The 24,738-nt window shown below is 38.1% G+C and overlaps 2 protein-coding genes across 5 annotated transcripts in view; both read right to left on the reverse strand.

Moving 5' to 3' along the window:
* LOC135476191 (rabphilin-3A-like) overlaps window positions 1-740 on the reverse strand; it is a 43,254-nt gene extending 42,514 nt beyond the window's left edge. For all 3 annotated transcript variants that reach the window (XM_064756127.1, XM_064756129.1, XM_064756126.1), the window contains exon 1: window positions 670-740. The gene's annotated coding sequence lies outside the window, so the exon portion shown is untranslated. The remainder of the gene's footprint in view (window positions 1-669) is intronic.
* Window positions 741-4,682: 3,942 nt separating this feature from the next.
* The window catches only part of LOC135476413 (TBCC domain-containing protein 1-like), a 28,617-nt gene continuing 8,561 nt past the window's right edge, over window positions 4,683-24,738 (reverse strand). The window contains exons 7-19 of one of the 2 annotated variants that reach the window (XM_064756421.1): window positions 22,809-22,867; window positions 20,431-20,506; window positions 17,492-17,588; window positions 16,245-16,311; window positions 13,000-13,120; window positions 12,277-12,382; window positions 11,806-11,854; window positions 11,386-11,465; window positions 9,241-9,363; window positions 8,718-8,893; window positions 8,251-8,348; window positions 7,665-7,814; window positions 4,683-5,512 (exon numbers count right to left, since the gene is read on the reverse strand). In XM_064756421.1, the coding sequence (XP_064612491.1) occupies window positions 5,432-5,512; window positions 7,665-7,814; window positions 8,251-8,348; window positions 8,718-8,893; window positions 9,241-9,363; window positions 11,386-11,465; window positions 11,806-11,854; window positions 12,277-12,382; window positions 13,000-13,120; window positions 16,245-16,311; window positions 17,492-17,588; window positions 20,431-20,506; window positions 22,809-22,867 (1,283 nt within the window). In that variant the 3' untranslated portion in view covers window positions 4,683-5,431. The remainder of the gene's footprint in view (window positions 5,513-7,664; window positions 7,815-8,250; window positions 8,349-8,717; window positions 8,894-9,240; window positions 9,364-11,385; window positions 11,466-11,805; window positions 11,855-12,276; window positions 12,383-12,999; window positions 13,121-16,244; window positions 16,312-17,491; window positions 17,589-20,430; window positions 20,507-22,808; window positions 22,868-24,738) is intronic. The other variant, XM_064756422.1, reaches the window with a different exon arrangement.

Below are 24,738 nucleotides of genomic sequence, written 5' to 3' on the forward strand. Positions count from 1 at the left end.
TATGGGCCTGCCATTCCTCGGTGATGCTCAAAGCGATTTGCTGTGCTGACAGCCTGGATATATTTGACATGGACAGGTAACTGCATCAGGTTTTTAAATGGAGAGCGCTCTGACATTTGTTTGGGGTCATCCTTGGCTGAACAAAACGTCAAAGCAATTTAAGACCAGCCTATAAACCGTGCGTGTGGAAGCTTGCTGCAAGCTTCTATCTTACATCTGACTGAATGGCACCCACAGATGCATTTTGGTGCAAATCACAGTTTTGCAGTGATGCCATAGCTGTTCTAAGCCACTTATCAACCCTTTGTCACGGAGGTGACAACAAACTCGATTTAACCCAGGAGAGGTAAGTACTATAGATGATTTAAGCATAAAAAAAATAAAGCATATAGCTTTTACGTAAGGAATTCTTTCTGGATAGGTAATGAGAATGTATTCAGCCTTCAGATATGATAGTTTCAATGCCATGTAGTACTTCAAACTTTAGGGATCTGCAAATATAAGAATTTGGCCTAGGCCCTATTTACATCTCTAAGTTCCCATTTTTGCCAGATCTGCGCGACAGTGTCCAATGGATAGCTTTTTGACAACTTTGTTAACTAACAACACAACCCGTTGATTCCAATTAATCTTCAATTGTGTATGTGCGAAATAAACAAATATAGTTACCTCACAACAGCCTAAATATATCCCAATTTCGGTACCCAGCTGTCAAAATCGAAATCGAACGCAGAACTGACTTCCGGCGGGCACCTGTCCCAGCATGCATTGCTATGATAATGATAATATCTTTACCGTAAACGCCAGTATAATTTTATTTTAGAAGTGGGCCAATCCTGCTCAACGTAGTACCGGGTATTTTGCGGAAATTTAGTTTCGTGAAGTTATATGTTAGCAGGTTTCAGTAGTTCCGGGCATTGCCAATAAAATATATACATTAGTTGTGAACAAATTTAAAAAATTACAGTATTTATGAGAAAAAAAAATCCTAAAAGTAATTGATTATTTTCGAGGAAATTGAGGTACCCAAGTACATCCCCCTTTTCCACCCATTCTGTTACCAATGTGAAAAACTATGGGCTATAATTTGCACAGTTTTGTGAAGCTTGCATCTTTAGAACCACAAACAAATCCTTTTAACATAAAATCCTTTTATAATTCTATGCATAATTAAATTCCACTGAAAAAGTGCTTTAGGTCGAAAAATTTATGACCAATAAACCTCGCTTGGCCACACCGCATGCATGTAGGCCTACAGCAAGCAAGGTTTTCACATTCAACAATATTTTGTAAACTATTTTTCGTTATAAGATCGGACAGAAATGTCACTCGAGCGTTGATGAGGAATTTGTAGGCTACCTTTTCCTGCCAGTGGAGCGGAGGTTTGTACTAGCTTTCATGGTTCCATCTACTTTGCCTTCTCGTGATTTCTGTGACTTTGTCATTAGACAGAGCATATATTGTGAAATGCAGAATTTGTTGTCTGTTCGCATCTGTGTCCATAAGCTATTTATAGCTTCGGATGTTTTGCATTTGCAGTTTTAATATTGTGGTGCCTCGCACAGCTGCCCATTTCCAAGGCTGCCAAGGTAAACAGATTCCAATTTTCCACTATCATGATTACGAATACAAAATTAAGGAATGAGTAAAGTTATGTGCCCCGTTTACAGTATTTCAGCCACATATAATTGTCGGTGTAAATTTTGGTGGATGTAAATAGAGAGAGTCGCAATTCTCGACAAGATACCAGTACGGGTATGTTTCACAATGCTAGTGATGAATAAAATGACAAAAAACGCTTTGTACATCATGACTTCGCATGGCAGTGGCTGTTCTCCACTGCACCTGATGATGGAAGACGAGTCCTCCGAAAGCTTGAGATTGTCATCATGTACAATGGGGTTTTTGTCGCTTTTGTCCATCACTTGCGTTGTAAATATACATAAGTGATAATGCATTATGCCTTTCTGCTGTTGCGAGGCTTACCAGGTTGACACTATTTACGGTAGTTTGTCTTCTATATAAATAGAATGTACCGGCATATATAGGATCCACCTAGACCCTTGTTTACTCGTATGGTGGTCAGACAGGTCATGGTTATAGGTGAAGGAAACCTCTTTTCTTAAACCTGCCTGCTTTTCATATTGGCCTGCAATTCTGATAGGCCTCTTATTTTAAACTTATTTCAACCAGTATATTAAATTACGTTTATTTAATTAAGATTTCAGCTTATATATGTAGTGATGTATTACTGACTGTTTTCATAACGGGATTGTATATACTATTTCTTACTATGATATTGGTATAAAGGGCTCTGGAAGAGCAAATCGTACAATTGGACAAAGTTATCCCCTTTAAATAAAGGTTTTATTCATTCATTCATTGCCGTAATGTTAAAAAAGTAAAACTGAAAATTTATCAGTCCACTTTTTTTGGGTCGATTTTTCGTTTCATGAATGTTTCTATTTACTGCTACATGTTCCTTTGTGCAGTGTTTCCATGTACTCTATACATGTTATGTTTATGCAGTTCTCACTGTATGCATATTTTCATGTAGAGCACGTTTACACAAAGGTGTGTTTCTGTGTACCAGGTTCCGATAGGTTTTTGTTGTGTTTCTTCGTGCACATATTTTTTAGCATTGTTGCACAGACTGATAGCAAATGGCATAAAAAGCCTACCTGCCTTGCCCGCAGCAAAACAGATTCTGGGCTTGTTCTAAAAGGTTTTGACCAAAATGACATTCAATTTTGGCAGCCGTGTGGGTCAGGGGTATTGGTCAGGGTTGGGGTTTTGGTGGATGGGGGAGTGAATCTTTTATGTTGCTGACAGACCTTCACTCGTACAGCCGAACAGGAAGACAACGTGAGCCGACCACTGGTGAGAGGCTCCTGGGTCACTGTGCAGTGCTGGAGAGCTAACCCCCTCGGTAGCAATCTAATAATTACACTATCTCTAAACAAAGTCCAACAAATCACAGTTTATTGTTTTGTTCATCCACTTTAATCGGTTTGGAGGCCTTATCTAGACAACATATCTATTTAAATATAGATAAAAGATGACATCAATGTTTGGTTCACGGTGATATCCCCTAGCTCTTGTGTAAAATCAATTCTTTGAAATCATGGAGTTAGAATGCTAAAATGAGCATTCCCTAACAACTGTTTTTCTCTGAACCTTCTGAAAACCAAATCTGCTCACAAAATATTTCAGAAAAACAGCTAACCAGTCATGGGTTAGCTGTTTTTTATGAAATATATGTATGCATGTAGGCCTACTTTATATATGTAGACTGATTTATTTATTTATTTATGAGACAGATATGTTCCATTTGGTGGAAGACAAGTGGCCTTCAACAAGTGATTGAAAAGAACGCACCTGCAACCACTAGATCACAGCTTGTTGCTAACCAGATTGATTAAAGGAAAATCTTGTTCAGTTGCAAAAAGAAAGGTCTGGGGCTAACTACAATCAAAAAGCTTAATGAGAAACCTGGGAGCTCACAATAAGCATTTTCGTTTCAGTAGGACTGCACCTAATTACCTCCCTTCAGGTAAATCTCCCCTTTGAAAGGTGCATTTTTATTTGTAAGCTGTGGTTTGGTGGGATTTCAGAAAATGGCTAATTTTTGGAGTTTGAGCGGCATAGGCTAGTTGAAACCTAGCTTTGAGACATGTTTTAATTTTGTTATCTTATCTGTAACACTTAGGATAAATGTAATCTATTTTTATAATACATACGGAGGTAATGTCAAAATCCTGGCCCTAATTAAATACAATAGCCAGCTTCAGCGAACTATGTCAACTATTACACATTCTACCTTTAAGCTGAAAAACACAGACTTCAATTAGGCTCTCTTGATATTTCTGCAACTCTCAAAGGCTAATATCACGATTTTCTTTTAACATCCTGTTGCATAGAAAATATTTGTTACCACTGTGATATAACCTACATACCAGGTACTGCATGTTTAAACAGACAAGGGCCCAATTTTCAAAGTTTCACACTTCGAAAACTAACCCCATGTTAAGTCATAGTTGTGTAACAAGGGAGGTAATTCGGAGCAGGCATACTGAAGCACACCTCGGCTGGACCGCTGACCCTTGCAAAGAAGTTTACCCTACACTCACAATACCTTTCCTTTCTTTGTCATGGTGAGCTAAAAAAAAGTGTAATGAGATATGTACAAATAAACTAATTCTTCATGACAAAAATGTATACATTAAAAAAATTAGGACATCAAAGGATAAAATATACTTGAATAAACAGCTGAGACAGATCTGCCTTAGGTGGTTATATCACAAAGAATTAAAAGGAGAAATGAGCTAGCAACATATGGAAAAAATACAGATAACTTGACAACTAAGTTATTTAACAATAAGAAAAATCGTCACTTGAATCAAGACAAATACACCCAGTGTAGCCTATTTAGTTGAAATTACACAAACTGGGCATAGACATTAAAGAGCTAACCAACTTCCAAGAGAAACTAGAATGAAATTTCAGAAATGTTTGAAATGGGCAAGATGTTTTCTGATGTGGAACAACATCGGCACAAAATGGAAGGAACAGAAAACCTATTTCTACACAATCTCCAAAACTAATTTTGGCACACCATGCACAATATTAAAATCTTTAGTCAATGACATATTTCAAATTTAATTTGTTTGCTGAACACACAAAAATTAGTTAAGGTTTGACATTTTTTTTTTGTTAAGACACTGACACAATCAATTGTGACATTTCAGCCAATTCTTACAAAACAGCACTGAGTATTTTGTCTTCTGCGAACACTATATACACGAGACCTCACTGCCACACAATGAAACTTCAAGAGTATTCAAGTTTTAAAAGTAATCAGTACCTGAATGAATTTACACTACACAGACTTTATTACAATTTCAACAATATCTGCTCAAGAAATAATGAAGACAATAATAAAATGGACGGTAGTTGAAGAGCACAGATATCATGGCTACCAGATACAAGCAGATGTGCTGTACAGTCGGGACTGAAATCGCTGGTATAGAAATCAGATACAGGTGCTGTACAGTAACAATGTTTCTTATGTATTATATAATGTACCTAAACAACCTAAAATTTTCCCCAAGAAAGTTCTTTCATAAAGGCAAATAACTGTTAGAAAACATTACTCTTCACAACTAAATTCGTCAAGAAGGATACTATTCTACCTTCCAAACACATTTTTAAGGCACAGAGAACTCTCAGAATCAGATAAAATTTGCAACTTAGTAATGAGCAAAATTTTAGGTCATTTACTGAAATAAATGAGATTGTAAATCATTTAATTTGATGGCACTATATTCCATCTAAAACAGCACTTAATATTTGGTATACCCGGAGAGAAAAAAAAAAATGGAATGAAATTGGACTGTAGTGAGCGGAGTATTAACTGATGACTAGACAAGCTTTAGGGTTTCTTAGACTGTGACTGAAGTGGCACAACCAAACTATCCAATTCCCTCTTATGACCAGTATCTGCCAGCCAGGCCTGAAACACAACAACACCACTGGAATACACGTACTGTTAGACCACACATATAAAGCAGACATTAGCTGAATTATACACTTGGAAGGTAAAGAGATGCCATCATCAATCAGTCAAATTTATTTATTTTTTTATTTGATTGGTGTTTTACGCCGTACTAAAAAATATTTCACTTGTACGACAGCGACCAACATTATGGTGGGAGGAGACCGGGCAGAGCCCAGGGGAAACCCACGACCGTCCACAGGTTGCTGCAGACCTTCCCACATACGGCCAGAAAGGAAGCCAGCATGAGCTGGATTTGAACTTACAGCGACCGCATTGGTGAGAGATTCCTGGGTCACAGTCAAAGTCATATGGTTATATCAACACATTTTATAAACATTAAACTCTCAGTTTATCATATTTATGAATGGAAATTTTTCAGTGAAAATTTTGTTGAGTTGTGTTTTGTTAGTTTAAGTCCCCCACAAATAGAGGCCTATTGATTGGTTATCAGTGATACAGATGTTTGTGTGATGTACATGTAAGTATGATTTGAGTTAAAGTGTGTATACAGTCGGTTTTAGATTTCACAATAGTTCCAGCATTTAAGGCTCATATCATAATATAGTTCTTTGACTGGCGCTTTACCATCTGCAGGTTGCTCGCACATCAGTCAAATCATGATGTGGTTTCATCATGCAGATCAGTCCAAGGCATGTCATATTTGCACCCACATGAATGTCTCACCATTAACTGATAAGGAAACAATTTTTGTGTATTTTTATACGACGTGGACATCAAAAGGCCAACATTTTCCCATCTTCCAGGTCTCAAGTGAGCGAGTGAGTGCTTGGGGTTTAACCTCATACTTAACCATTTTTCAGTCATATGACGACGAAGGAATCCTTAGGGTGTATGTAATGTACCTCCTTGTTGCAGGACAGATTTCCACCGCTCTTTTATCTAGTGCTGCTTCACTGAGACGCCTTACCGAAGGCAAGTAAGTCACTACGCCCAAGCCATTATACTGATACGGGTCAACGAGTCGTTCCCTTCGCACTATCCCTTCATGCTGAACGCCACACAAGGATGTTACAACTTCCTCTTTTAAAGTCTTAGGTGTGACTCAACCCAGGATTGACCCTGGATCTACTGCTGCCGAAGTGGACGCTCTACCCACTCTGCTATTGGGGGCCGGTCCAGGTTTCGAGTAACCAGACTGAACTGACTTTCAGCACCAATCAACGAGCCACTATTACTATCTGAATATGTCTGTACAGGTTTCCCAGAAGAGAGAGAAAGCTTTAAAATGCAGTTGAAATACAACAATGTAGAAATTGGGAAAGTTTTTATTTTTTTCTCATTTGTGCATGACTCTATTTGTTTTATTAGCTAAGATCATGTAAGTTTTATTTGAATCCAACTAGGAAGATCATGTATCTCTGTGACAGTCTAATATTTTAGCAGTCGTATATCATCCCAAAACATCAATCACTATCATGATTTCACCAAGTTTCTGATTTTTTCATTTTTCTGTGAGGTGTTGAGGAACTCTATTGTAAATGAACTTCATTATCTTTGATAAATAAAGATACTATAAGTATTGACCAGACTTAAATGTAGGTGTATTCTAGTCCAAGACTGAACCATGGCCTACTTCACATCTGTGGCAGTTTTAACCACATGGCCAATGTAACCTTCTGACAAGAATATAAGGCAAAAGCAAAAAAAAAGAAGAACAACAAGGACAGTAAACAAACAGTCACTAACGTATAGCGATTAGGCCATAAAAAATTAATTAAATGTATCACAGGCACTCATTTCGCCCCTAACCCGACCCTTTTTATCGACATTTTGAAAAAATAACGAAATGCATATACCGCTCACTTTGCGACTTCCCATTCATGAGTTATCTGAATGTACTTAAAAATAACAGAAATCACGCAGTCCTGATTGAGTATTCTTTCATCATTTGCATTTGTCAAAGTGAATTCGCCAAACGTTAATTTTCTATGGCCTTAGCTTCCTGAACAGAAACATGTTAATATCGTGGTTGAAAATATTGATGGAAAAAGGAAGAAACAAAGGAAGGAAAACAAATCAAAAAAGGAAAGGAATTTATTAGAAAAAAAGAAAGGAAAGGAAAGAAAGAGAACAAGCAGCCACTAACATGAAACCTCGTTTCCACAAGTTTCTGAAATTCCTTTCTCTGCTTCCTGCTCAGGCCAGACTCTTTCACCAGTTTTTGCCAGTTGTCGATCTGTTTCTGTCTTTGGCTAAGGCTACGCTGGTATTTACTCGGCAGTCCCCCAGGTATAGCCTACAACATTGACTCGTGCATCATGTAAGAGACAACTGACATAGGGAAAGGTCCTGAAAGAGGGTATATCACATGTGCTTTCAGATATATTCTTATATTCTAAGCTGAAAATATGTAGCCTTGTCAGAGCTCATGAGTGACTACTGACACCAGTGGTGGACAGTTGGCAGAAACTTTTTTCAGGGAATTCATAGACGATGGGAATGCATCGAGCCATCTGCATTTTCAAATTACAAACAGAACACCACTTGAGAATTTTCAAATAATTTACTATGGATTTTAGGCTTCCCCGAGTCTTCTTTACATAGACTCCAGCAACTTCCCAAATTGCTGTGAGTGCCTTCATCATACCCTGCACCAGGTAATACATCACACATCAAATTGATCAAACAGTACCTGAAGTGACCAAATTCATACTATCCAGGAATGTCCATACCTGGGTCGTGCCCTCCATTTCAAATGGAATGTTGAACGTAAAGAACTCAGCCACAGGTAGAAGTTCCCACACTGGCACTTCATCTTTGTGGTCAGGACCTGGAAAAAGCAAAAATACACACGAACCATTAACACTGTCAAACAGAATATACTGGATACAATTTTGGGTCAATATTCGTTTATATAGTGGATGTGTACACAACTTTAAGTATAATTGTTAGGTGATGTAACCCTATAATGTATAAGTAATTTCTTTCCTAGGAATCTACAGTTACTGTGCATATTGAAACAGACATACAAATTTTGATACACAATATCATATTCATTCACAAATAAGGCATGTATGTGCAAGAGTGCTGATGGTCAATAACTACCATGGCTATCATTTAAGACAGAGAAAGCACTTGAAACAATACATTCATAAAACAAGCATTCTTTCCTTTAGGAATGTAATGCTATTCCACGCACCTATACAGAGTGGCTGGTCCCACAGGTTACGGGCCTCCCCAAGTCCCGCCTGGGCCATGTGACTTTCCAGCTGAGGATAAAAAGTGTGGTATGGAGCCAGCAATATAGTGTCATTCCCTCCCAGAATCAGGGGCCGCTGTGGGGTGAGCAGGTATAACACACATAGCGTAGAACCACTAAAATGAGAGAATGTAAATCTGTTATAACTCAGTTTCATGTTTTATTTACAAACACATCAATTTGGAGGGAAAAGCTGTATTCAACACCCTCATAAACTGGGACATACTCTAAGTTTGAGCTTTTCTTTACAACATGCCTTTTATCCAAGGCCGGCGTGTATTCCTGGTGTTCTACACAGAAAAGTGCCTAGAGTATTTGTCTTACTACATTCATTTACCAACACATCGATCATGAGTTCCAAAAACATTTATGAAAAATTGGGTATCATTTCATGAGGATAAAAATTTGAACTTGTAATGTGATTGGCACTGTTAAGGCACACAGCAATGCTGATGCAGCATACCTAATCATAATGTTACGGCAGGGGGAGATAACTGTGACCTGTTCACAGTGACTGATGTGAATAGTTGTCTCCACTGGACCCAGAACTATGACAGAATGTCGGCACTTCTCAATTGTCACAGACCTGAATAGAATAACAAAATAACTTTATAATTTCGACCTTTATACATAATGTAATTCACATTGTTTGTCCTTTGTCTGCAGTATTTTAGTCAAGATGTTTTCTCACAACCCCAAATACAAACAATGATTTCCATTAAAACACCACATTACTGATAATCATCAACCCTTTTCGACCTCTAAATTAAGCTTTTTTTTCCAGTGGAATTTAAGCATACAATTATGAAAATTATGCTACAATGATTTGTTTACGTCTCTAAAGATGCAAACTTCACAAAACTGTGCAAATTATTTCTATGTACCACATATTTCTCTTGGAATGTTTCAAACTATTGGTTGCAGAGGCGGATGAAAAGGTTGAAGAATTAAGGTATCTCAGTTTCACAGTATGTTTCGTGCCATCTTGATGGTCTGGACTATAGCATTGTTCTTGTGGTCAATGATTCAAAATTTTCTGCTCCTACAGTGGTTAACACATTTATTCACTTTCCACCACTCAAACTGTGCAGAAAACTCTTGATTCTGGTGATATTCCTACTTTTTCTGAACGATGACTCTTTATGCTGAATGTCAAGCAAGAGACGAGTCACAGACTTCAAACACAACAGCATGCCGCTAGTGTGCTGTTTTCTTCCTTTCTTTCACAATGGAAACACCAAAACTTTCAACAGATAAACAAACTATGAACGCAGAATTCAATTCAACATTTGTTTCTTTATTTTGAGGGAAACAAGTTATCTTCATAGAGGATGTCTTGTCACCTGAGCTTTGATCCACTAGTTCACTACTCTGACCTTTGGTACCTTACTCTCTTGTACTGCTTTGTTGGCTGAGACATTCTCCTGCCAGAGGCAAAAACCGCAAATCTATTATCTGCTAGGAGTGTGAATACTCCTAAAATAATATAACAAGTATGCTAAGTGAGTGTGGCTTAGACTTGCAGGGAAGGGAATCCAAGGTTAGAAATTCAGTGTTCTTGTTTTCTTAATGCAAGGTATTCATATTTTTCATTTTCAAAAAAAAAAAACTGTGAGGCTCATTTTTCAAAAAATGAAAAATGAGCCTCACAGTTATGATACTGATAGATATACCACAGTCAAGCTAGTGTAGTGTAGCCTACATCTATAAATAGTGGGCCTATTTTTGAAAGACAGATTTATTCACAGCTAATGAAAAAACAATTTTAGCTGTAGTGGTGCTGATGGAGACGTATATGATAAACAGTAGGCCACAAGTCAGTATCTGTATGAGCCGAAGAGTTGTAGGGCCAATGGGACTGGATTGATTTCAGACACCACCAAAATCTCCACCTCTAATGTTTTGTTGCTAGATGCACATTGGCCATTTTCTTCTTGCCTATGACTGTACAAGGTCAACTGTCAGTACTGACAGTTACAGCTAGTGTGATACTACAAGCTCAGTTTTCCTTCCTCTATCAGTGTATCAAGCTTTTGCGAATTGGACTGACGTCGCGATTTGATGTCGATCGACTTTGATATAAACCACATGGCAATGAAGGTGTGGCAGTATAGTGAGGAGTTATTTCCCTTAGGTTACTTTCAGAAACGCTATTCAAACCTATGCCATTACCTACAAAAGTTGTTCGTTGGCATTTCCGAAACCACTTCATTAAAAAATACAGAGCAAATTTCAAGTACCGGTGCGTCTGAATTTGATAACGGCAAGAACATCAAGGACTTTGACATCAAATTCCCAGATATTCCAGTGTCTGGAACCAGCAGTTCTGTTTTCCCTGATATTCCAGTGTCTGGAACCTGCTGTTCCGTTTTCCCTGATATCCCAGATTTTTCCTGATCTAAGCAAACCCTGTTGTCAACTTCTGGATGTATTAGATCATTTTTGAAGTGTAAATTACCCTCATATGACCACTGTTTGGAGCAATGCATGGAACCAATGACTACACACTTGAAAAAAACACACAGCCTCATGGAAATAAATCTTTCATAGACTCAGTTCAATTACTGTCAAAGACTCACAACATAGCGGCATTGCTATTCGACCTTACCGAAGGGGAGACAACAAATACAGGTAGGAGTAATGGCATCGGTGGATCTTAACACTGCTGTTTTCCAGTGTCCGGGAACTCTGAAAGCAGAATGAAGAGTTACAGAACAAAGTGAACTAATGTGAATATGCAAATAAGAATTGTATCCATGAGTCATATTAAGTCTGATGACAATCACAGGACGCCATCCATGACACAACTCCAACTTCTCAAAGCTCTCTTAAGGTGACCAAAATGGGGAAAACAGCCAGCAGTGAGAAACATCCTCACTTCATAACAGGTCCTGATATTTTCGTAGTGACCAAACAGGGATCGAAAGGCAGACTTCATCTTATTGCTGAATGCAAGTTACACATTTTCACATGAAAATCCAAGCTCAGCAGAACAAAGCACTATCGTCTAGTATAAATAACTACTCACCCTTCCAATAGTTTGCTTGCTGACTTGACTCATAATAATGATCTTGTTTCTGAAAATTTGAAGAAATGTTTTGGAAAAAGAAACTATTTGTGAAGAGGACAGGGAGAGCTACAAATATGTAGCTTTGTTGACAGCTGACACTAATGTTTCGCGAAAAACATAAATAATCCATTAAGTAATTTCCATTCATCTGTAGGCAATATGTACAACTATTCTGCAATAAAGGGTTCTGTTGAAATTTTATGAAAACAAATATTACATGGAGTACAATGACACATGTAACTGATCTATAACCATCTTTACCAATATCAGGTACATGTGGCTTACAAAGTTCTTAAAATCTGTCACAGTGTCCCCCCTCCCCACCCCACCCCCCAAAAGGGGGGGGGGGGGCAATAGAGTTTGACAGTTATTCTCAGACTGCTACTCATACTTATAATTTTAGGTGATGTCCTCTAGCCTAACACTTACCCTAAAACATGATCATCAGGCACGGTTGGAGAGTTTGTGGCTATCCTACCTCTCTTACTGCGGTGAGCATCCCCACTCTCCTTGTCTGCAGGCCTGCTCTCCTCAGCTATACAACATAACATCAGCTTCATCACATCACTCTCAAATATGGGTAAATTGGTTACACACGAAGAGCTGACTGAAAGATCATGAGGAAATCTTCAATACATCCACACCATACACAACCGTTGTTAATCCTTCGACTTCGAAACTGATGATTATCTTCATAACTTATCTCATACAGTCCTTACAAACACTACAATGTCACATGAGCAATAGCGATGATGAGCTATTGTTCACATCACCATACGAATTGCAATTTAACTAGGCTCCCTTGAGACATGACAGAGATGTGAGCTAGGCCAACTTTATAAATACATTTATTTGGGGTAAACCACTTTACCCTTAAAATGTGGGCCTTACTCCAAAAGTTATTAAGATTTTGATGGAAACATCCGTTTTTACTTTTCAACGTTAATGTATTTAAAATCCGTATGTTTTTCATTAAAAAAAAACATCAAATTTTAAGATTACCCCACAAACCTACCTTAGTTTGGATTACCTCATCAAGAAATCTTCTAAGTTAGCCCAATCAGACCAACAGAGCAATATTTTATCATTTCACTGTATATCCATCTGGTTATAAATAAACTAATGCCAAGTCACACAGGTAACTGCTCTCACCTGACACCGGCCACGAAAGACGTTTTCCTGAGGTGATACAGGCTGAGATTCCAAATGGATTCTGGGACACTGTGCCTCTTATCCAGCTTTGCAGTGTACGGATAGAGAATAGCCGAGTCAGCTGAGGAGAAACAGCATGCAAGGGTATCAGTACTACAGCAGGATATTACATCACAGTAGACAGTCATAGAAATATATAGGGATCAAACATGGTAACAATCCATCACGAAGAATAGTCATGGAACAGCACAATTACCACAGATGGAAAGATTCCATCACGAAGAATAGTCATGGAACAGTGCAATAACCACAGATGGAAAGATTCCATCACCAAGAATAGTCATGGAACAGCACAATTACCACAGATGGAAAGATTCCATCACCAAGAATAGTCATGGAACAGCACAATTACCACAGATGGAAAGATTCCATCACCAAGAATAGTCATGGAACAGTGCAATCACTAAAGATGGAAAGAATCCATCACGAAGAATTGTCATGGAACAGTGCAATAACCAAAGATAGAAAAAATCCATCACGAAGAATAGTCATGGAACAGTGCAATAACCACAATGGAAAGAATCCACCACAAAGAATTGTCATGGAAGAGTGCAATAACCAAAGATAGAAAAAATCCATCATGAAGAATAGTCATGGAAGAGTGCAATAACCACAATGGAAAGAATCCACCACAAAGATTTGTCATGGAACAGTGCAATAACCACAGATAGAAAAAATCCATCACGAAGAATAGTTATGGAAGAGTGCAATAACTAGAAAGGGGAAAAATCCTTCACGAAGAATAGTCATGGAACAGTGCAATAACCAAAGATGGAAAGAACCCACCACGAAGAATTGTCATGGAAAAGTGCAATAACCACAGATAGAAATAATCCATCACGAAGAATAGTTATGGAACAGTGCAATAACTAGAAAGGGAAAAAATCCTTCACGAAGAATTGTCATGGAACAGTGCAATAAACAAAGATGGAAAGAATCCATCACGAAGAATTGTCATGGAAGAGCGCAATAACCACAGATGGAAAGAATCCATCACCAAGAATAGTCATGGAACAGTGCAATAACCACAGATGGAAAGAATCCACCACGAAGAATGGTCATGGAACAGTGCAGTAACCAAAGATGGAAAAAATCCTTCACAAAGAATAGTCATGGAACAATGTAATAACCACAGACGGAAAGAATCCATCATGAAGAATTGTCATGGAACAGTGCAATAACCAGAAAGGGAAAAATCCTTCACGAAAAATAGTCATGGAACAGTGCAATAACCACAGATGGAAAGAATCCATCATGAAGAATGGTCATGGAACAGTGCAATAACCACTGATGGAAAATATCCACCACGAAGAATTGTCATGGAACAGTGCAATAACCAAAGATGGAAAGAATCCATCACGAAGAATTGTCATGGAAGACGCAATAACCACAGACAGAAAAAATCCATCACGAAGAATTGTCATGGAACAGTGCAACAACCAAAAAGGGAAAAAATCCTTCACGAAGAATTGTCATGGAACAGTACCATAACCACAGATGGAAAGAATCCACCACGAAGAATTGTCATGGAACAGTGCAATAACCAAGGATAGAAAGAATCCATCACCAAGAATTGTCATGGAAGAGCGCAATAACCACAGACGGAAAGAATCCATCACGAAGAATAGTCATGCAACAGTGCAATAACCAGAAAGGGAAAAAATCCTTCACGAAGAATTGTCATGGAACAGTACAATAACCAAAAATGGAAAGACTCCACCATGAAGAATTGTCACGGAACAGTGCAATAACCAAAGACAGAAACAATCCATCACGAAGATTAGTCATGGAAGAGCGCAATAACCACGGATGGAGAGAATCCACCACAAAAAATAGTCATGGAACAGTACAATGACCAAAGATGGCAACAATTAATCTGGAAAGACAGTCATGAAACCGTACAATGTGAGGAGAATTAAATTGTTTTCAGCAAGGAATTTCAGAGCTTGAGGACTGCATGCCACAAAGAAGCCAACAATGTGGATTGACCACAAAACAATCTTAAAAACAAGGAAAAAACAAACAATCACTCTTCCGTCACAATGAAAAAACATCGATATAGACTTGGGAATGAAATGTTGGAATCCATCATCAATGAAAACTAACTGTTACCAGTGAAATAATACAGTACAGCTCAGGCTAAATGTCAAAACTAGGCAGGAGATTAGAGTGCTGACATAACGCCAAGCTTCGTTTTAATCTAATCCACACGGAAAAATAACCTCAAATCCTACCTCACTTTTGGTATCCACTGATTCCCTAAAAGGCCCAAAATATAAATATGTCAATACCAGCACTGGTAAACCATCTTTCAATGGTAACTGCCCGTTTAAACAGTTGAATTCAGCAACTCTAACCAAGATCCGTAATGTTTGGAATTCTAACTTCAGGCAGGCCTCAAAAGTTTTATCCCAGCCAATATTCTCTTTACACGACATAAATCGTCAAACTTTATCAACTGACACCATACTATATGGTTTTGAAAATCTTAAACAATAGGAATTAATTAATCTCTCAAAACTGTTGTGGCTGGATTCACTGTGTAAATCCCTCCTCTGTACAACATTATGCAGACTAATCTTGAAAACTTTGTGAACAATCCAGTAAAATTTAAAAAAAAACAATACACCAGGTGATCCCTGATTCTGTTCTGAACATAAATGTTTTGGGTTTGTTGCTTCGTGCTTTGTAAACTTTATGCTAAGATGTGGCAAATTTACTATTAAATATCTGTCGTAAGGTTCTATATGGCATAACAAAAATGCATATCAAAATTAGTACACTGACTGTGGACGTTAATCAAAGACTTCAACTGCATATTTACTCCCTTAATCAAGTTGATGAATTGAATTTGTGGTGCAGAGGTAGGTTATGCATTGCAAGTTAAACTTTCCTCTTTTCAGGTCTAGTATATATTTACTAGTACAGGTTCACATAGCTGAATACACAAGTCTGCACCCTCGCTTGCAAACTGGGATATGTAAGTAAACGGAACTATATTCACACCTTACAATGATAATCCCATGCCTCAGCAGATCTTCTATACTGATTTCAGTAAGAGAGTTTTCAGGCGCCAGTAGAGCAGTACTCAGTATCACGGAGTGCGCTACAAGCAGTAAACTACTGACTTCTAGCCTGAGCTGTACTGTATAAAGGAATGGTTTACAGTTATGTGAAGGGGTTACCTTGGAGTAGCCAAACTTGCTCTGTAGAGGTGGAATCATGGCTACCTGATGTAAAGCCTGCAGGCTCCTGTGGACAACGAACAATGGAGCAATAAAGAAGGCTTCTGTAACTCCAGCACATAAAAAATCAATACTTCAGGCCTCTTACAGTTGTTTATTTACTTGAGCACACTCTCTAATCTTCAGTATACCTTTTACAATGCACAAACTGGGATTAGTTAAAGGAGAAGAAAACATAAAAACATGACACTATAGGCTGAAAAGAGCACATTTTTTTCTATCTGGTGGTGCCTACTGCATAATTTTGCGATTTTTCTTAGCCATACATGTAAAGCCTGAAAACGGCAAAGCTGGCATAAATCGCTGAGTCCATCGTGTACTCCATCTTTAACACCCCGTAATTTATGCTGGGGGTGTGTTGCCTCTCATCCAATGACAGTCGTTAAAATTGCCAGCTTGTTCGTGTAAAGTCGGAACCTACATCCAACATTCTGCCTTCCTGATCATGAAAATGAACTATACTGTTCGCTACCTTCTGGGAAGAAGGGTTCTACCAGAAATGTAGGAGCTGCACTTCGTCCGTTTTTGACAGCAATTCCCCTCCTAACACAGAAGACTTCAGGACTATTTCTTAGGCAAAATAGAGTCGCCCACAGCAGATTTTGGCGCCGATAATTTATCAACTTGAGGTACATATTAGAATTTTTTATGGCATGCACCTGCAGGGAAATACATACTCTTTTCAATGGTATTTGACTGATATTTAAATTTTCTTCTCCTTTAAGCGAGCAATACCAATCTTTCTGAAGAACATTATTTTGAACTGTTCACGTGAGTTACCACAGATTTTTTGAAAATCACATTTTGTTTGCTACTTCTCACAACATTAGAAGTTAAGAAATCATTAATGCTTATTTCTAAGCCTGGTTTCCTTTTCTGTGAAGATTTACATTGCATTCTTATTCTTTCCACAAATGAAACCTTGGGCTCAGTTAGAGTGCTAGCCTCTCACCAATGCGGTCGCCGTGAGTTCAAGTCCAGCTCATGCTGGCTCCCTCTCTGTCAGTACGTGGGAAGATCCGACAACAGCCTGCGGATGGTCATGGGTATCCCCCAGGCACTGCCCGCTTTCCACCCACCATAATGCTGGCTGCTGTCGTATAAGCGAAATATTCTTGAGTACAGCATAAAACACCAATCAAAAAAAAAAAACCAAAAACCAAAAAAACAATCAAATGAAGCCTCACCCGCCCCGGTCAGTTGACGCTCCAATCAAAAAGTCCAGAGCTTCTACCGCTTCCACAGTGATTCCAAAGTCACCTAGGATTGCTGAATTGTACACATCTGAAAATGAAAAAGAGTTTTTTTATGGCCTTTAGACATTACACATTTCAAATGTCCTGCAAACTCAAGATATGACAGTCATGATAGGAAGTAGAAGTATTGTTTTTGTAGTGGAAGTCTCGTACAAACGTACCAGAATAATAGCCAATGTCAAACTTCACCAGAGTACAATGATGTCCATATATTTTTCAAAAATGAATGAAACTGATCAAAAGTAGAATTTGATTATTAACTTGTTACAGTGAAGCTATGTACCAAGTTTCAGTAAAAAATAAAAAAAACATTTTTTTGGAGAGAAATAGTGCTACAGAAAAAGAACAGGACAAAACATTCATAATTCATTCAAACATCAATGAATGGCGTAGAACTCAAATTTGATCTGTAACTCATCATGTCCAAAGTTTTAAAGACATGCAATGGACTATTCTGAAAAAATTTATTTATTTTTTGGGGGCATAACATGAAATAACACAAAGTACAAAATAATTCTTGCAGATTTGTAACTGTGACTCCAAGGGACACCAGATAATGAGTTTGTTTAATGATTTTAAGCAGTTTTAAAAATTGACCTACTTTTGAGCCCAGGTCATTGGTCAGTTTTGGCCTTATTTGCATACCAAACTAAAAGTGTTTTACAATATGGGCAGGGCAATCCACCTAAAAACTGTGAACATAAAGTTTATCTCGATATGTTTAGTGTTTAGGAGGAGAAGACTTTTTTGGGTAAAAATTTAAAATGGCCGCTAAATCACATAACTGGTAGTACAGCACCAAAAGTCAAAAATTGCTCCATATGTTCCTCACTAAGATTCAAAGTTTTTCTAACTTTATCAGTTCTTCAGATATTGCAATTTTAGGAGTTCACTAAGAAAAAACACTTAATTCCTGTTTAAAGGATTAGTGTCCAGATTTAGCTACTTGTCCAAAGTATTAAGATTATAACCTGTTAACAGTATGTTTTCAGGAGAGCCTCTGGGAAAAGTAATTATGAATTTAAATCCTCCAAAAACAATAAATTTACTACTCTAGCCGATCTCCATTCGGCCGCATGGTAAAGCTCAGCAGGCGAAATCACAGATGGCCAACCCAAGTCTAGCTGGCCTATATAACCTGGGACTTCGTATCAAAACGATATCATTTTTGAGATGGAGTCTACGTACACAAAAGCAAATATACCGCTGCATCAATTTGAAACCATAGTCTACAATGCTGAAGTTCCGATATACAACACAGACATCTCTGGTCAGACTTCAGATTTTGAGTTTTTAGACGTTATATTTGATCTTTGTCCAGGCGTTTTCAACCGCGCTGGCAATACAGACGGGAAAGCTATAGCTTTATCCTGTGTTACACTGTTTCGAGTTTATATCAGATTTAATATTTACTATTCTTTCCTTCTGTCCGCTTCACAAAAAATGCCATCCTATTCCACAAGTGAATTTACTTCGCGGAAATTAATTTTTGTACATTTAATCAAGGCAATACTGAAAAAGAACTCTTCCAACTATTTAATTTTCCTTGTTATATTATGGCCAGAATTACTCAAGTATATCCAACAGGTATTATGAAGGGTGGCTTTAATCCTCTTTTGTTTCCTGTGGTGTCGCTACCCCCCGCCTAATCTTGATTGTAATCTTGAGTTTAAAACAAAGGGGAAAAAAAAAACTCCAGAGTTCTTCGAGGACCTGTTTTTACAACCGTATGCAGAATAGCAAACCATTTCGTACTTCTTGCCAAATTTTTTTTCGCACTCAAATTTAACAATATATCCAGCGGTAGGTAATTATGAATAAATAACCAATCTGGACACTAATTCTTTAAGGTACTTTGAATGGACATAATCATTAGCCAGGTGCTGTCTTTCACTTTAATGCTAAATATCATACTCACAATTATTTCACTTATAACATGGTGGTTAACTTCATCAGTGGAGTGCAAATCATAAATCGCTGGCCTTGGCAAGTTTCTGACGCACTTTCTCAAGTGTGACACACAAATTTGCACACTACATTGTTGACAGACGAGTGGTCTTCAAGAAAAGTAAAATGGCCAGACGAGTACCTACAAATACCCTCTCTAAAGTATGGTTTGAACCTGCAGTTCAAGTGTCCTAGCCAATGACAGGCAGGCACTTTTAACCCCTAGACCATGGCCCGATCCCCTTGAGTAGAAAGAATGATGCCTCACAATTTTGAAGTATGCAAGATGTTAATGTGAGGTATGCAAGATGTTAATGTGAGTTATGCAAGATGTTAAAGATAGGTATGGCAAAGTGTCTGTCCTGCCCCCCACTGATACTAACCAGGTTCTACAAGATGTTAACGTTAGGTATGGCAAAGTATCTGTCCTGCCCCCACTGATACTAACCAGGTTCTACAAGATGTTAATGTTAGGTATGGCAAAGTGTCTGTCCTGCCCCCCCCCCCCCCCTGATATTAACCAGGTTCAACAAGATGTTAATGTTAGGTAAGGCAAAGTATCTGTCCTGCCCCCCCCCCCCCCAACTGATACTAACCAGGTTCTACAAGATGTTAACATTAGGTATGGCAAAGTATAAGTCCTGCCCCCCCCCCCCCCCCCCCCCAACAGATACTAACCAGGTTCTACAAGATGTTAATGTTAGGTATGGCAAAGTGTCTGTCTTGCCCCCCCCCCCCCCCCCCCCCCCACCCCACTGATACTAACCAGGCTCTAAAAGATGTTAATGTTAGGTAGGGCAAACTGTCTGTCCTGTTTCCCATTGATACTGACCAGGTTCTACAAGATGTTAATGTTAGGTATGGCGAAGTGTCTGTCCTGATATCCCCCCCCCCCCCACACACACACACACACTGATACTAACCAGGTTCTACAAGAAGCTCCAGAATCTCCTGTATGTGGGTCTGTACAAACTGTAAGTGGCAGTGTTCATCCAGGGTCTGAGGATAGAAGTCAAAACTCAAAAAATATGCATTTTATTTTTATCTCAACGATATCTTACATTAGAGTACCATTTACAACAGACATTTGACCTACACAAAAATCAAGGGGGACAACTGCATCTTTCCAGCTACAGGTATGAGTAAGCATTCAAATTTCTTTAAGTTGGATGTAAATTTCCACAAATATGTTCACACTGCTTCAACCCGACATTTGAATAATGCCTACTTTGAGGAAGGCATGTTACATGCTCTTGTATTTCTACACTATTGGCAAGATGACTTCAGTCGTGTCACTGTTTGACAAATGTGTTGGATTAATGACACAAGATAATTCATTGTTCCAAGCTACATCCATGTAGCAGGCTGATCTGAATGTCAACATATTTACATTGCTCAAGACAACAACCATGTCATAGTATACAGATGTGCAATTGCTTTTTTTTCTTTTTTTCGGAATAAACATACATTAATGCTGTAATCCACATCTCTCTTTCTGTATTGCCATCTGGACGATAGCATCCTTCATAAATATCTATTTTATACATGTTACTATGCACTATGTGTAACTTTGATGTCCTAATTCCTCTGTCAGTTTTGTTTTTCACAAGAAATCCTAATCCAAACTAAAAGGTTTTGTGTCATGTAGTTCATTACAGCTAGACATCATGTAAAAAGATCAGTTACACAAAAGGCTCCCCCAGACCTACAGATTCCTGCTCAAATTTCTAGATGAAAGTTTGTCTGTAGAGCTACCGTCTCACATGTAAATTAGAGCTCGATGAGCCAATAGAGTATGTCTGTAGAGCTACTGTCTTACATGTGCCTTAGAACTTAATGGACCAGTGTGGTTTGTCTGTAGAGCTACTGTCTTTACATGTACCTTAGAACTTAATGGACCAGTGTGGTTTGTCTGTGTGTGGTTTGTCTGTAGAGCTACTGTCTTACATGTACCTTAGAACTTAATGGACCAGTGTGGTTTGTCTGTAGAGCCACAGTCTTACATGTAAATTAGAACTTAATGGACCAGTGTGGTTTGTCTGTGTGTGGTTTGTCTGTAGAGCCACTGTTTTACATGTACCTTAGAACTTAATGGACCAGTGTGGTTTGTCTGTAGAGCTACTGTCTTACATGTACCTTAGAACTTAATGGACCAGTGTGGTTTGTCTGTAGAGCTACTGTTTTACATGTACCTTAGAACTTAATGGACCAGTGTGGTTTGTCTGTAGAGCTACTGTCTTACATGTACCTTAGAACTTAATGGACCAGTGTGGTTTGTCTGTGTGTGGTTTGTCTGTAGAGCTACTGTCTTACATGTACCTTAGAACTTAATGGACCAGTGTGGTTTGTCTGTAGAGCTACTGTCTTACATGTACCTTAGAACTTAATGAACCAGTGTGGTTTGTCTGTAGAGCTACTGTTTTACATGTACCTTAGAACTTAATGGACCAGTGTGGTTTGTCTGTGTGTGGTTTGTCTGTAGAGCCACAGTCTTACATGTACCTTAGAACTTAATGAACCAGTGTGGTTTGTCTGTGTGTGGTTTGTCGGTAGAGCTACTGTTTTACATGTACCTTAGAACTTAATGAACCAGTGTGGTTTGTCTGTAGAGCTACTGTCTTACATGTACCTTAGAACTTAATGAACCAGTGTGGTTTGTCTGTAGAGCTACTGTCTTACATGTACCTTAGAACTTAATGAACCAGTGTGGTTTGTCTGTAGAGCTACTGTCTTACATGTACCTTAGAACTTAATGAAGCAGTGTGGTTTGTCTGTAGAGCTACTGTTTTACATGTACCTTAGAACTTAATGAACCAGTGCGGTTTGTCTGTAGAGCTACTGTCTTACATGTACCTTAGAACTTAATGAAGCAGTGTGGTTTGTCTGTAGAGCTACTGTTTTACATGTACCTTAGAACTTAATGAACCAGTGCGGTTTGTCTGTAGAGCTACTGTCTTACATGTACCTTAGAACTTAATGAACCAGTGTGGTTTGTCTGTAGAGCTACTGTCTTACATGTACCTTAGAACTTAATGAAGCAGTGTGGTTTGTCTGTAGAGCTACTGTTTTACATGTACCTTAGAACTTAATGAACCAGTGTGGTTTGTCTGTAGAGCTACTGTCTTACATGTACCTTAGAACTTAATGAAGCAGTGTGGTTTGTCTGTAGAGCTACTGTTTTACATGTACCTTAGAACTTAATGAACCAGTGCGGTTTGTCTGTAGAGCTACTGTTTTACATGTACCTTAGAACTTAATGAACCATTGCAGGTTGTTTATAGAGCTACTGTTTTACATGTACCTTAGAACTTGATGAACCAGTGCGGTTTTCAAGGTCAGGGGAGCGAGCACGTAGTGGCCATCTTCACACTGTCAAGGAAAACATACAACACATGCCTTTCCATCCTGTACATGCATTTACAGGAAAAACTTTAGATTTTGTCTTCTCAACTTCAAAATGTTTCGTAACAAACTTCTACACTGTTTCTACGAACTTCTAACCATAAACAGGGTCCAAAGATGTACACTAAAGGTTTCACATTTCCAGGCTAACTGCAATGAGTAATCTACAGTCTATACAAGATTAAGGCAACATAACATAGCATTTATTATCTAAAATTTTTGTTTTTCATCCCAAGAGAATGTAAGTATGCACTATTACACAAGCTAAAGTTGTTTCCGCAGTCTTAATTTAAAAGGCTTTTCCAGAAAGAATAAAAATTATCCCCCATATTTTTCAATGACTCGAGAAGTTACTTTCCAATTTCAGGCTTCAAATTATCTTTCCGGTATTTGTGACCCAGACCCACCCAACACCATAATTTATAAGAATAATCCAATAAACTAGAACTGCAAAGCAGTTTCGGCCAGGGTTCACGTAGTCTGTTGTTGTAGTTATCATTCTATGGCATCGAATAGAAGAAACATTTGTAGGTCTAATGGTTCTCGAGTTACAGGTCATTGAAATTACGTCACTAAATTTTAATTTTTTGACTATATCTCAAAAAGTTACAAAGATAGGTTCAAAATACACCAGAATAAATTAAAATAAAATTGAAGTTTCAAAACTAGTTGTTTCAAAACAACCTCGACCAATGGCAAGCTTCTAAAGATTTTACCGGATGTCAACAATTTTCTCAAACTTGTTGTAGCTACTAACACTCTACCTGCATATCAAATTTCAAAACAATCGGTTTAGTCATTCTCGAGAAAATGATGTTTAAACGATGTCCTATAAAATGCAATACAGCCCCAAAAACCACACGACAAAAAAAATCGGGCTCAGAGGTGCACTTAAGCCATTGGGGAATATTAGGGCAAAATTTCAAGTCAATCAGTATCGGGTGTAGGTGGTATACAAAATCGAATAAATAACTAGAACTGCATGCAGTTATACGGCTTCAAAGCAGTCTGTACACACAAAACTTTCCACTTTCTCCACCACAGACCGTTCAAATCTATTAGTTCTGTGCTCTTAAGAAAAGACCCTAGGTTGGTCTAATAGAGCAAAAAAAAACCAGACGTAAGCCACATTAGACAATAAACTTTCCAAAAGAGAGAATTGTATGTAACCTACTTATGTCGCAAATTCCCATCAAGAATCCAAAATTTGCAATTTTTCCCTATATTTGTAGGTCACGTGACAGAAAATTAATACAGCTGTAAAGTTCAAAATTGCTGAGTGGAAGGGACTATATATGTACTGTATGTATGCTGGAAATTTGTGAACTGTCTTGACAAATACAGGATAAACAGGGCTTCAAAACTTGACAAAAGGCCGATTTACTATATTTTAGCACATTTATAGGAGTATGTCATATAATGCATACACACTCCATTTGTGTCTAGGATGAATGTAGAAATATTAAAACTAAGTATGCCACCCGACATAGTTTGACCCACTCTTATTTTTTTCCTGTGATGCATATTTTTGTTGCAAATTGCGATCAAAACGCGAAAGAGCACAATTTCCCCCATTTTCGCAGGTCACAACATCAAACTGTTACAGCTGTAAAGCTGAAAATTGCTGTGTATTAAGGATATATATGTACTGTGTGTATGGTGAAAATCGTTGACCTGGGTCAAAAAACAAAGGGCACAAACACTTTTGAACTTTTGAATGTCTAAATCTGGCACATTTACATATACACGCTATATATTGTAATACAATGTATGGATGGTTATGAAGAATATGTATCATTGTATATGTTCTTTTAATTATCTGGTTTGCA

Source organism: Liolophura sinensis, chromosome 10 (assembly GCF_032854445.1).
Source record: "Liolophura sinensis isolate JHLJ2023 chromosome 10, CUHK_Ljap_v2, whole genome shotgun sequence".
In the NCBI taxonomy this organism is placed as follows: domain Eukaryota; kingdom Metazoa; phylum Mollusca; class Polyplacophora; order Chitonida; family Chitonidae; genus Liolophura; species Liolophura sinensis.